General features: G+C 44.0%; 1 protein-coding gene across 1 annotated transcript in view; it reads left to right on the top strand.

The window, feature by feature from the left end:
• The first annotated feature begins 2,668 nt into the window (after window positions 1-2,668).
• LOC142258984 (uncharacterized) overlaps window positions 2,669-13,342 on the top strand; it is a 46,317-nt gene continuing 35,643 nt past the window's right edge. Inside the window, exon 1 of the mRNA XM_075331525.1 lies at window positions 2,669-2,704. Within this exon, the coding sequence (XP_075187640.1) occupies window positions 2,669-2,704 (36 nt within the window). The remainder of the gene's footprint in view (window positions 2,705-13,342) is intronic.

Raw genomic sequence — 13,342 nt, 5'->3', positions numbered from 1 at the left:
TATTTGATGGTCATTCTATGTTGCAAGGAATAAATATGCTTTGGATTGTTCACTCATCTCTCGCTCTGTTAATTGTGTGATATGGGAGAAAGACCCCTTCACAGGGGGACCCCACTTTTTTTTTTTAATTATTTATATCTTAAAAAAAACAGCATGGGGAGACCTTCATTTTGGAATACCAGGCAAGGTGAAGCTGCCAGCTGTGGTCTGCAGCCGTCTGCTTTACCCTAGCTGTTTTTTTTGTTATGTTGTTTTTTTTAATTATTTATTTACATTTTTTTTTTTTTTAGCTAAATACAAGGCTAAACACCCTTTAGTGCCACATGAAAGTTACTAAATGGTGCCAGCTTAGAATATGCAGGGGGGTGGGACATTATATATGTGTTTGACATCTATTTATCTATCCATCCATCCATCCTAGCTTATTACGCTGTGTGCCCACGATCAGGATTTGCAGTCGTTTGGATGCAGAGTGTTTTGACACTTCCGCCCTTGCCTTCATCCTGCTGAAGAAGCATTAAGCGACACGCGTCCGGGTTGAGAGCTGCATTCCTTCCCCCCTCAGCTTTGTGTCAGCTCCTACTATTGTTTACTCTATGGGTAAGCCGTGAATCTTATCTTATACTAATTGTTTGATCCTGTTAGACGGCATTTTCCCTGCAGTAGCTGGGAGCTACTTTTTGTCTAGTGACAGCTTACACCTCTGGGAGCTGTAACTAAGATATGGGGCTTAATCTACTATTTGTCCCATATTTCTATGCTAGCTAGACACACTGCTCCACTTTTGTGGGGGGTGGATGTTTGGTAGAGGTCCTCCTTATACCTTCTGATTAATGAATCATGTGTTTTTAGATTTTTGTATATGTAAATCTTTAATAAAAATTGATGTATTTTTGGAAATTTACACTCCTATGTGTATGTGGTTCTTTTGGGACTCATACATTATTTGCAGTGTTTTGACTGCGATGTTGTGCAGTACAAGCGCAGTAGCGAAATGTTTAGAAATCTCATCCCCACGGCTTCCTGAGACGCAGGATGTCAGTTTATGCTGTGAAGAGGAGTGTGTTCTTCGCAGCCTGGAGAATAAAGTCCGCAGCGGCCTGAACCCAGATCGTGGGCACGAGCAGCTGCATTCTCGTGTGGAAAACACTGGCATCTGCACAGAAGGGCTGATACTGCGTCACAGTCTAAGTGAGAAACTTGGCACTACAGCAACATTTTTGTAAACTACCTGTGGAGTTAAAATGCTCACTGTAACCCTGAATAAAATTTTTTAGTGGTCTACTGTCCAAAATGGGGTCACTTGTGGGGGTTTCTGCTGTATAGGTACCTTAGGGGCCCTACAAATGCAACATGATGCCCACCATTTATTTCAACTTTCCAAAATTCACAGGGTGCTCCTTCTGTTCCAAGCCCTCCCGCTTGTCCAAACACAAATTTTTGGCCACATGTGGGGTATCAAATTGTGGGGTTTACTTTTTCGTGTTTCCTCTTGAAAAAGAGAGAAATTTGGTGCTAAAGCAGCATTTTTGTTAATAAAAATTAACATTTTCAATATGACGACCTAATGTTATCAAATTCTGTGAAGTACCTGTGGGTTCAAAATGCTCAATATACCCCTGGATAAAATCCTTGAGGGGTCTAGTTTCTAAAATGGGATCACTTGTGGGGGAGCTCCACTGTTTAGGCACCTTAGGGGCTCTCTACATGCGACATGGCATTAGCTAATGATTCCAGCTAATTTTACAGTCAAATGGCGCTCCTTCCCTTTCAAGCCCTGCCGTGCGCCCAAACAGCTGATTTCCACCACATATGAGGTATCTGCGTACTCAGGAGACATTGCACAATAAACCTTATGTTGCATATTTTCCTTTTACCCTTGTGAATAAAAGCTATCTGGTTAAAGTAATAATTTTGTGGTAAAAAAAATTTTATTTTATTTTCACGGCTCAACATTATAAAATTCTGTGAAGCCTCCGGGGGTTCCAGCGGCTCACCAAACATCTAGATAAAATTCTTGAGGGGTCTAGTTTCCAAAATGGAGTAACTTGTGGGGGCTTCTGCTGTTTAGGTACTTTGAGGGCCCTACAAATGCTACATGGGGCCCGCAATCTATTTCAGCCAAATTTCCTTTCCAAAATTCACATATAGCTCCTTCTATTCTGGCTCCTCCTATTTGTACAAAAAGAGGTTTCTGACCACATGTGGGGAATTAACGAGCTCATAATAAAGTGGGTAATAAACCGTGGGGTCCACATTTTGGCGTTACCTTTCGAAACCTTTCAAAGTGACACCGGTCAGAATTGTAGAAAATGGCCGAGTCATGAAGTACAAAACTGGCTCCGTCATTAATGGGTTAAACTGAATGTAAATGAGCCGGTCAGGAATAGCGGGAAACTAGTCCTGAACTGGTTAAAGGTGAAAATAGTTGAGAAATGAAGGGGTTAATAATAATGGTGACCCCCAAATAATAGAGACCCTGCACCTACCTCCACCTGCAGAGCCGCACACTAGATATATGGCTGCTCTGTGCTTCCAGGACCTGTGATGATGTCACATGGAGGGGAGGAGTCAGGGGTCACATGGTCAGCTCCTCAGTGTATGCAGGACTCTGCTGTGCTGGTTGTCATGGTGCTGGATGAGGGGAAGTAACTGCACCATTGGGACCATGGTCTTGGATTCTGTGAAGGGCTCACAAAGTGAGGTAATGGAGGCTGTAGGGAGACAGGAGACTGAAAGCCGGGGACGGACATGGAGAAGATATCCTGGAAGACCTGGGACGAGTAGCAGAGGCACTACCAGTCACAGGCATACAGCAGAAGTCCTGAAGACTGCAGACAGGCTGCAGAGGTACTGACACCCACAGGCAGACAGGTAACTGAGGTATTGGAAGCCGCAGACGTCCTGGAGACCTCAGACAGGTGCAGACATCCTGGAAGCCACAGGCAGATTGGTAGCGGAGGTGCTGGAGGCCACAGATAGTCTGGAGATGTTCTGGACGATGCTGAAGTTGGTTTCTTATTCGGCAATTTAGTTTTTTTCAGTTTTTTATGCATTGAACAACAAAAATAACACATCACAATAATAAAATACAATGCACTGATGAGCCCTAATATAAATACACTGAAACTCAGCTGCGAAAATTATAAAACTGGCAAAAAAATGGGCATCAAAGTGGGCACCAAAGTATGTTAGTGAAAGGGTTAAATAGCTTTGGGCCACTGATCTAACATGACAATTGCATATCTAGTGATGCCTCTAATCAAACTCAAGTGACTCCAGCCTGACCCAAAGGGGTTCTGGGCATCAGAACTGGCATCAAAGTGGGCAAAACCCACTTTTCACAGATTTGAATAAGTAACTGGTGTTTTTGAGGGGTTAAATGGCTTTGGGCCTCTGACCTCACACCACATTTACATACCTAGTGATGCCATACATCAAATTCAGATCACTCCAGCCTGGCCCAAACAGGTTCTGGGCATCAGAACTGGCATCAAAGTGGGCAAATGGTTAGTTTTCACAGATGTGAATAAGTAACTGGTGTTTTTGAGGGGTTAAATGGCTTTGGGCCACTGATTTCACACCACATTTCCATACCTAGTGATGCCACACATCAAATTCAGATCACTCCAGCCTGGCCCAAACAGGTTCTGGGCATGAGAACTGGCATCAAAGTGGGCAAATGGCCAGTTTTCACAGATTTGAATAAGTAACTGGTATTTTTGAGGGGTTAAATGGCTTTGGGCCACTGATTTCACACCACATTTACATACCTAGTGATGCCACACATCAAATTCAGATCACTCCAGCCTGGCCCAAACAGGTTCTGGGCATCAGAACTGGCATCAAAGTGGGCAAATGGTCAGTTTTCACAGATTTGAATAAGTAACTGGTGTTTTTGAGGGGTTAAATTGCTTTGGGCCACTGATCTCACACCACATTTACATACCTAGTGATGCCCCACATCAAATTCAGATCACTCCAGCCTGGCCCAAACAGGTTCTGGGCATCAGAACTGGCATCAAAGTGGGCAAAACCCCAGTTTTCACAGATTTGAATAAGTAACTGGTGTTTTTGAGGGGTTAAATGGCTTTGGGCCACTGATCTCACACCACATTTACATACCTAGTGATGCCAGACATCAAATTCAGATCACTACAGCCTGGCCCAAACAGGTTCTGGGCATCAGAACTGGCATCAAAGTGGGCAAAACCCCAGTTTTCACAGATTTGAATAAGTAACTGGTGTTTTTGAGGGGTTAAATGGCTTTGGGCCACTGATCTCACACCACATTTACATACCTAGTGATGCCACACATCAAATTCAGATCACTCCAGCCTGGCCCAAACAGGTTCTGGGCATGAGAACTGGCATCAAAGTGGGCAAATGGCCAGTTTTCACAGATTTGAATAAGTAACTGGTGTTTTTGAGGGGTTAAATGGCTTTGGGCCACTAATCTCACACCACATTTACATACCTAGTGATGCCCCACATCAAATTCAGATCACTCCAGCCTGGCCCAAAAGGGTTCTGGGCATCAGAACTGGCATCAAAGTGGGCAAAACCCCAGTTTTCACAGATTTGAATAAGTAACTGGTGTTTTTGAGGGGTTAAATGGCTTTGGGCCACTGATCTCACACCACATTTACATACCTAGTGATGCCAGACATCAAATTCAGATCACTCCAGCCTGGCCCAAACAGGTTCTGCGCATCAGAACTGGCATCAAAGTGGGCAAAACCCCAGTTTTCACAGATGTGAATAAGTAACTGGTGTTTTTGAGGGGTTAAATGGCTTTGGGCCACTGATTTCACACCACATTTACATACCTAGTGATGCCACACATCAAATTCAGATCACTCCAGCCTGGCCCAAACAGGTTCTGGGCATCAGAACTGGCATCAAAGTGGGCAAATGGCTAGTTTTCACAGATTTGATCTGAATTTGATGTGTGGCATCACTAGGTATGTAAATGTGGTGTGAAATCAGTGGCCCAAAGCCATTTAACCCCTCAAAAACACCAGTTACTTATTCAAATCTGTGAAAAGTGGGTTTTTCCCACTTTGATGCCAGTTCTGATGCTCAGAACCTGTTTGGGCCAGGCTGGAGGGATCTGAATTTGATCTGGGGCATCACTAGGTATGTAAATGTGGTGTGATATCAGTGGCCCAAAGCCATTTAACCCCTGAAAAACACCAGTTACTTATTCAAATCTGTGAAAAGTGGGTTTTTCCCACTTTGATGCCAGTTCTGATGCCCAGAACCTGTTTGGGCCAGGCTGGAGTGATCTGAATTTGATGTGTGGCATCACTAGGTATGTAAATGTGGTGTGAGATCAGTGGCCCAAAGCCATTTAACCCCTGAAAAACACCAGTTACTTATTCAAATCTGTGAAAACTGACCAGTTGCCCACTTTGATGCAAGTTCTGATGCCCAGAACCTGTTTGGGCCTGGCTGGAAGGATCTGAATTTGATATGGGGCATCACTAGGTATGTAAGTGTGGTGTTAGATCAGTGGCCCAAAGCCATTTAACCTCTCAAAAACACCAGTTACTTATTCAAATATGTGAAAACTGGCGTTTTGCCCATTTTGATGCCAGTTCTGATACCCAGAACCTGTTTGGGCCAGGCTGAAGTGATCCGAATTTGATGTGCGACATAACTAGGTATGTAAATGTGGTGTGAGATCAGTGGCCCAAAGCCATTTAACCCCTCAAAAACACCAGTTACTTATTCAAATCTGTGAAAACTGGGATTTTGACCACTTTGATGCCAGTTCTGATGTCCAGAACCTGTTTGGGCCAGGCTGTAGTGATGTGAATTTGATGTGCGGCATCACTAGGTATGTAAATATTGTGTGAGATCAGTTGCCCAAAGCCATTTAACCCCTCAAAAACACCAGTTACTTATTCAAATCTGTGAAAACTGGGGTTTTGCCCACTTTGATGCCAGTTCTGATGCCCAGAACCTGTTTGGGCCAGGCTGTAGTGATGTGAATTTGATGTGCGGCATCACTAGGTATGTAAATATGGTGTGAGATCAGTGGCCCAAAGCCATTTAACCCCTCAAAAACACCAGTTACTTATTCAAATCTGTGAAAACTGGGGTTTTGCCCACTTTGATGCCAGTTCTGATGCCCAGAACCTGTTTGGGCCAGGCTGGAAGGATCTGAATTTGATATGGGGCATCACTAGGTAAGTAAGTGTGGTGTTAGATCAGTGGCCCAAAGCCATTTAACCCCTCAAAAACACCAGTTACTTATTCAAATCTGTGAAAACTGGGGTTTTGCCCACTTTGATGCCAGTTCTGATGCTCAGAACCTGTTTGGGCCATGCTGGAGGGATCTGAATTTGATCTGGGGCATCACTAGGTATGTAAATGTGGTGTGAAATCAGTGGCCCAAAGCCATTTAACCCCTCAAAAACACCAGTTACTTATTCAAATCTGTGAAAAGTGGGTTTTTCCCACTTTGATGCCAGTTCTGATACCCAGCACCTGTTTGGGCCAGACTTAAGTGATCTGAATTTGATGTGGGGCATCACTAGGTATGTAAATGTGGTGTGAGATCAGTGGCCCAAAGCCATTTAACCCCTCAAAAACACCAGTTACTTATTCAAATCTGTGAAAACTGGGGTTTTGCCTATTTTGATGCCAGTTCTGATGCCCAGAACCTGTTTGGGCCAGGCTGGAAGGATCTGAATTTGATATGGGGCATCACTAGGTAAGTAAGTGTGGTGTTAGATCAGTGGCCCAAAGCCATTTAACCCCTCAAAAACACCAGTTACTTATTCAAATCTGTGAAAACTGGAGTTTTGCCCATTTTGATGCCAGTTCTGATGCCCAGAACCTGTTTGGTCCAGGCTGGAGTGATCTGAATTTGATGTGGGGCATCACTAGGTATGTAAATGTTGTGTGAGATCAGTGGCCCAAAGCCATTTAACCCCTCAAAAACAGCAGTTACTTATTCAAATCTGTGAAAACTGGGGTTTTGACCATTTTGATGCCAGTTCTGATGCCCAGAATCTGTTTGGGCCAGGCTGGAGGGATCTGAATTTGATGTGGGGCCTCACTAGGTATGTAAATGTGGTGTGAAATCAGTGGCCCAAAGCCATTTAACCCCTCAAAAACACCAGTTACTTATTCAAATCTTTGAAAACTGGGGTTTTTCCTACTTTGATGCCAGTTCTGATGCCCAGAACCTGTTTGGGCCAGGCTGTAGTGATGTGAATTTGATGTGTGGCATCACTAGGTATGTACATATGGTGTGAGATCAGTGGCTTAAAGCCATTTAACCCCTGAAAAACACCAGTTACTTATTCAAATCTGTGAAAACTGACCATTTGCCCACTTTGATGCAAGTTCTGATGCCCAGAACCTGTTTGGGCCAGGCTGGAGTGATCTGAATTTGATGTGTGTCATAACTAGGTATGTAAATGTGGTGTGAGATCAGTGGCCCAAAGCCATTTAACCCCTCAAAAACACCAGTTACTTATTCAAATCTGTAAAAACTGGGGTTTTGCCCACTTTGATGCCAGTTCTGATGCCCAGAACCTGTTTGGGCCAGGTTGGAGTGATCTGAATTTGATGTGTGGCATCACTAGGTATGTAAATGTGGTGAGAGATCAGTGGCCCAAAGCCATTTAACCCCTCAAAAACACCAGTTACTTATTCAAATCTGTGAAAACTGACCATTTGCCCACATTGATGCCAGTTCTGATGCCCAGAACCTGTTTGGGCCAGGCTGGAGTGATCTGAATTTGATGTGTGGCATCACTAGGTATGTAAATGTGGTGTGAGATCAGTGGCCCAAAGCCATTTAACCCCTGAAAAACACCATTTACTTATTCAAATCTGTGAAAAGTGGGTTTTTCCCACTTTGATGCCAGTTCTGATGCCCAGAACCTGTTTGGGCCAGGCTGGAGTGATCTAATTTGATGTGTGGCATCACTAGGTATGTAAATGTGGTGTTAGATTAGTGGCCCAAAGCCATTTAACCCCTCAAAAATACCAGTTACTTATTCAAATCTGTGAAAACTGGGGTTTTGCCCACTTTGATGCCAGTTCTCATACCCAGAACCTGTTTGGGCCAGGCTGAAGTGATCTGAATTTGATGTGGGGCATCACTAGGTATGTAAATGTGTTGTGAGATCAGTGGCCCAAAGCCATTAAACCCCTCAAAAACACCAGTTACTTATTCAAATCTGTGAAAACTGGGGTTTTGCCCACTTTGATGCCAGTTCTGATGCCCAGAACCTGTTTGGGCCAGGCTGGAGTGATCTGAATTTGATGTGAGGCATCACTAGGTATGTAAATGTGGTGTGAGATCAGTGGCCCAAAGCCATTAAACCCCTCAAAAACACCAGTTACTTATTCAAATCTGTGAAAACTGGGGTTTTGCCCACTTTGATGCCAGTTCTGATGCCCAGAACCTGTTTGGGCCAGGCTGTAAAGATCTGAATTTGATATGGGGCATCAGTAGGTATGTAAGTGTGGTGTTAGATCAGTGGCCCAAAGCCATTTAACCCCTCAAAAACACCGGTTACTTATTCAAATCTGTGAAAACTGGGATTTTGCCCACTTTGATGCCAGTTCTGATGCCCAGAACCTGTTTGGGCCAGGCTGGAGGGATCTGAATTTGATGTGCGGCATCACTAGGTATGTAAATGTGGTGTGAGATCAGTGGCCCAAAGCCATTTAACCCCTCAAAAACACCAGTTACTTATTCAAATCTGTGAAAACTGGCGTTTTGCCCATTTTGATGCCAGTTCTGATACCCAGAACCTGTTTGGGCCAGGCTGAAGTGATCTGAATTTGATGTGCGACATCACTAGGTATGTAAATGTGGTGTGAGATCAGTGGCCCAAAGCCATTTAACCCCTCAAAAACACCAGTTACTTATTCAAATCTGTGGAAACTGGGGTTTTGCCCACTTTGATGCCAGTTCTGATGCCCAGAACCTGTTTGGTCCAGACTGGAGTGATCTGAATTTGATGTGGGGCACCACTAGGTATGTAAATTTGGTGTGAGATCAGTGGCCCAAAGCCATTTAACCCCTCAAAAACACCAGTTACTTATTCAAATCTGTGAAAACTGGGGTTATGACCACTTTGATGCCAGTTCTGATGCCCAGAACCTGTTTGGGCCAGGCTGGAAGGATCTGAATTTGATATGGGGCATCACTAGGTATGTAAATGTGGTGTGAGGTCAGTGGCCCAAAGCCATTTAACCCCTCAAAAACACCAGTTACTTATTCAAATCTGTGAAAACTGGTGTTTTGCCCACTTTGATGCCAGTTCTGATACCCAGAACTTGTTTGGGCCAGGCTGGAAGGATCTGAATTTGATATGGGGCATCACTAGGTATGTAACTGTGGTGTGAAATCAGTGCCCAAAGCCATTTAACCCCTCAAAAACACCAGTTACTTATTCAAATCTGTGAAAACTGGGGTTTTGCCCACTTTGATGCCAGTTCTGATGCCCAGAACCTGTTTGGGCCAGGCTGTAGTGATGTGAATTTGATGTGCGGCATCACTAGGTATGTAAATATTGTGTGAGATCAGTTGCCCAAAGCCATTTAACCCCTCAAAAACACCAGTTACTTATTCAAATCTGTGAAAACTGGGGTTTTGCCCACTTTGATGCCAGTTCTGATGCCCAGAACCTGTTTGGGCCAGGCTGTAGTGATGTGAATTTGATGTGCGGCATCACTAGGTATGTAAATATGGTGTGAGATCAGTGGCCCAAAGCCATTTAACCCTTCAAAAACACCAGTTACTTATTCAAATCTGTGAAAACTGGGGTTTTGCCCACTTTGATGCCAGTTCTGATGCTCAGAACCTGTTTGGGCCAGGCTGTAGGGATCTGAATTTGATCTGGGGCATCACTAGGTATGTAAATGTGGTGTGAAATCAGTGGCCCAAAGCCATTTAACCCCTCAAAAACACCAGTTACTTATTCAAATCTGTGAAAAGTGGGTTTTTCCCACTTTGATGCCAGTTCTGATGCCCAGAACCTGTTTGGGCCAGGCTGGAGTGATCTGAATTTGATGTGTGGCATCACTAGGTATGTAAGTGTGGTGTTAGATCAGTGGCCCAACGCCATTTAATCCCTCAAAAACACCAGTTACTTATTCAAATCTGTGAAAACTGGGGTTTTGCCCACTTTGATGCCAGTTCTGATACCCAGAACCTGTTTGGGCCAGGCTGAAGTGATCTGAATTTGATGTGTGGCATCACTAGGTATGTAAATGTGGTGTGAAATTAGTGGCCCAAAGCCATTTAACCCCTCAAAAACACCAGTTACTTATTCAAATCTGTGAAAAGTGGGTTTTTCCCACTTTGATGCCAGTTCTGATGCCCAGAACCTGTTTGGGCCAGGCTGGAGTGATCTGAATTTGATGTGTGGCATCACTAGGTATGTAAGTGTGGTGTTAGATCAGTGGCCCAACGCCATTTAATCCCTCAAAAACACCAGTTACTTATTCAAATCTGTGAAAACTGGGGTTTTGCCCACTTTGATGCCAGTTCTGATGCTCAGAACCTGTTTGGGCCAGGCTGGAGGGATCTGAATTTGATCTGGGGCATCACTAGGTATGTAAATGTGGTGTGAAATCAGTGGCCCAAAGCCATTTAACCCCTCAAAAACACCAGTTACTTATTCAAATCTGTGAAAAGTGGGTTTTTCCCACTTTGATGCCAGTTCTGATGCCCAGAACCTGTTTGGGCCAGGCTGGAGTGATCTGAATTTGATGTGTGGCATCACTAGGTATGTAAGTGTGGTGTTAGATCAGTGGCCCAAAGCCATTTAATCCCTCAAAAACACCAGTTACTTATTCAAATCTGTGAAAACTGGGGTTTTGCCCACTTTGATGCCAGTTCTGATACCCAGCACCTGTTTGGGCCAGACTTAAGTGATCTGAATTTGATGTGGGGCATCACTAGGTATGTAAATGTGGTGTGAGATCAGTGGCCCAAAGCCATTTAACCCCTCAAAAACACCAGTTACTTATTCAAATCTGTGAAAACTGGGGTTTTGCCTATTTTGATGCCAGTTCTGATGCCCAGAACCTGTTTGGGCCAGGCTGGAAGGATCTGAATTTGATATGGGGCATCACTAGGTAAGTAAGTGTGGTGTTAGATCAGTGGCCCAAAGCCATTTAACCCCTCAAAAACACCAGTTACTTATTCAAATCTGTGAAAACTGGAGTTTTGCCCATTTTGATGCCAGTTCTGATGCCCAGAACCTGTTTGGTCCAGGCTGGAGTGATCTGAATTTGATGTGGGGCATCACTAGGTATGTAAATGTTGTGTGAGATCAGTGGCCCAAAGCCATTTAACCCCTCAAAAACAGCAGTTACTTATTCAAATCTGTGAAAACTGGGGTTTTGACCATTTTGATGCCAGTTCTGATGCCCAGAATCTGTTTGGGCCAGGCTGGAGGGATCTGAATTTGATGTGGGGCCTCACTAGGTATGTAAATGTGGTGTGAAATCAGTGGCCCAAAGCCATTTAACCCCTCAAAAACACCAGTTACTTATTCAAATCTTTGAAAACTGGGGTTTTTCCTACTTTGATGCCAGTTCTGATGCCCAGAACCTGTTTGGGCCAGGCTGTAGTGATGTGAATTTGATGTGTGGCATCACTAGGTATGTACATATGGTGTGAGATCAGTGGCTTAAAGCCATTTAACCCCTGAAAAACACCAGTTACTTATTCAAATCTGTGAAAACTGACCATTTTCCCACTTTGATGCAAGTTCTGATGCCCAGAACCTGTTTGGGCCAGGCTGGAGTGATCTGAATTTGATGTGTGTCATAACTAGGTATGTAAATGTGGTGTGAGATCAGTGGCCCAAAGCCATTTAACCCCTCAAAAACACCAGTTACTTATTCAAATCTGTGAAAAGTGGGTTTTTCCCACTTTGATGCCAGTTCTGATGCCCAGAACCTGTTTGGGCCAGGCTGGAGTGATCTGAATTTGATGTGTGGCATCACTAGGTATGTAAGTGTGGTGTTAGATCAGTGGCCCAAAGCCATTTAATCCCTCAAAAACACCAGTTACTTATTCAAATCTGTGAAAACTGGGGTTTTGCCCACTTTGATGCCAGTTCTGATACCCAGCACCTGTTTGGGCCAGACTTAAGTGATCTGAATTTGATGTGGGGCATCACTAGGTATGTAAATGTGGTGTGAGATCAGTGGCCCAAAGCCATTTAACCCCTCAAAAACACCAGTTACTTATTCAAATCTGTGAAAACTGGGGTTTTGCCTATTTTGATGCCAGTTCTGATGCCCAGAACCTGTTTGGGCCAGGCTGGAAGGATCTGAATTTGATATGGGGCATCACTAGGTAAGTAAGTGTGGTGTTAGATCAGTGGCCCAAAGCCATTTAACCCCTCAAAAACACCAGTTACTTATTCAAATCTGTGAAAACTGGAGTTTTGCCCATTTTGATGCCAGTTCTGATGCCCAGAACCTGTTTGGTCCAGGCTGGAGTGATCTGAATTTGATGTGGGGCATCACTAGGTATGTAAATGTTGTGTGAGATCAGTGGCCCAAAGCCATTTAACCCCTCAAAAACAGCAGTTACTTATTCAAATCTGTGAAAACTGGGGTTTTGACCATTTTGATGCCAGTTCTGATGCCCAGAATCTGTTTGGGCCAGGCTGGAGGGATCTGAATTTGATGTGGGGCCTCACTAGGTATGTAAATGTGGTGTGAAATCAGTGGCCCAAAGCCATTTAACCCCTCAAAAACACCAGTTACTTATTCAAATCTTTGAAAACTGGGGTTTTTCCTACTTTGATGCCAGTTCTGATGCCCAGAACCTGTTTGGGCCAGGCTGTAGTGATGTGAATTTGATGTGTGGCATCACTAGGTATGTACATATGGTGTGAGATCAGTGGCTTAAAGCCATTTAACCCCTGAAAAACACCAGTTACTTATTCAAATCTGTGAAAACTGACCATTTTCCCACTTTGATGCAAGTTCTGATGCCCAGAACCTGTTTGGGCCAGGCTGGAGTGATCTGAATTTGATGTGTGTCATAACTAGGTATGTAAATGTGGTGTGAGATCAGTGGCCCAAAGCCATTTAACCCCTCAAAAACACCAGTTACTTATTCAAATCTGTAAAAACTGGGGTTTTGCCCACTTTGATGCCAGTTCTGATGCCCAGAACCTGTTTGGGCCAGGTTGGAGTGATCTGAATTTGATGTGTGGCATCACTAGGTATGTAAATGTGGTGAGAGATCAGTGGCCCAAAGCCATTTAACCCCTCAAAAACACCAGTTACTTATTCAAATCTGTGAAAACTGACCATTTGCCCACATTGATGCCAGTTCTGA

Source organism: Anomaloglossus baeobatrachus (assembly GCF_048569485.1).
Source record: "Anomaloglossus baeobatrachus isolate aAnoBae1 chromosome 5 unlocalized genomic scaffold, aAnoBae1.hap1 SUPER_5_unloc_20, whole genome shotgun sequence".
NCBI classification, from domain to species: Eukaryota; Metazoa; Chordata; class Amphibia; order Anura; family Aromobatidae; genus Anomaloglossus; species Anomaloglossus baeobatrachus.
Note: the sequence above shows the minus strand (reverse complement) of the source record. Positions and strands in the feature narration are given on the sequence as shown.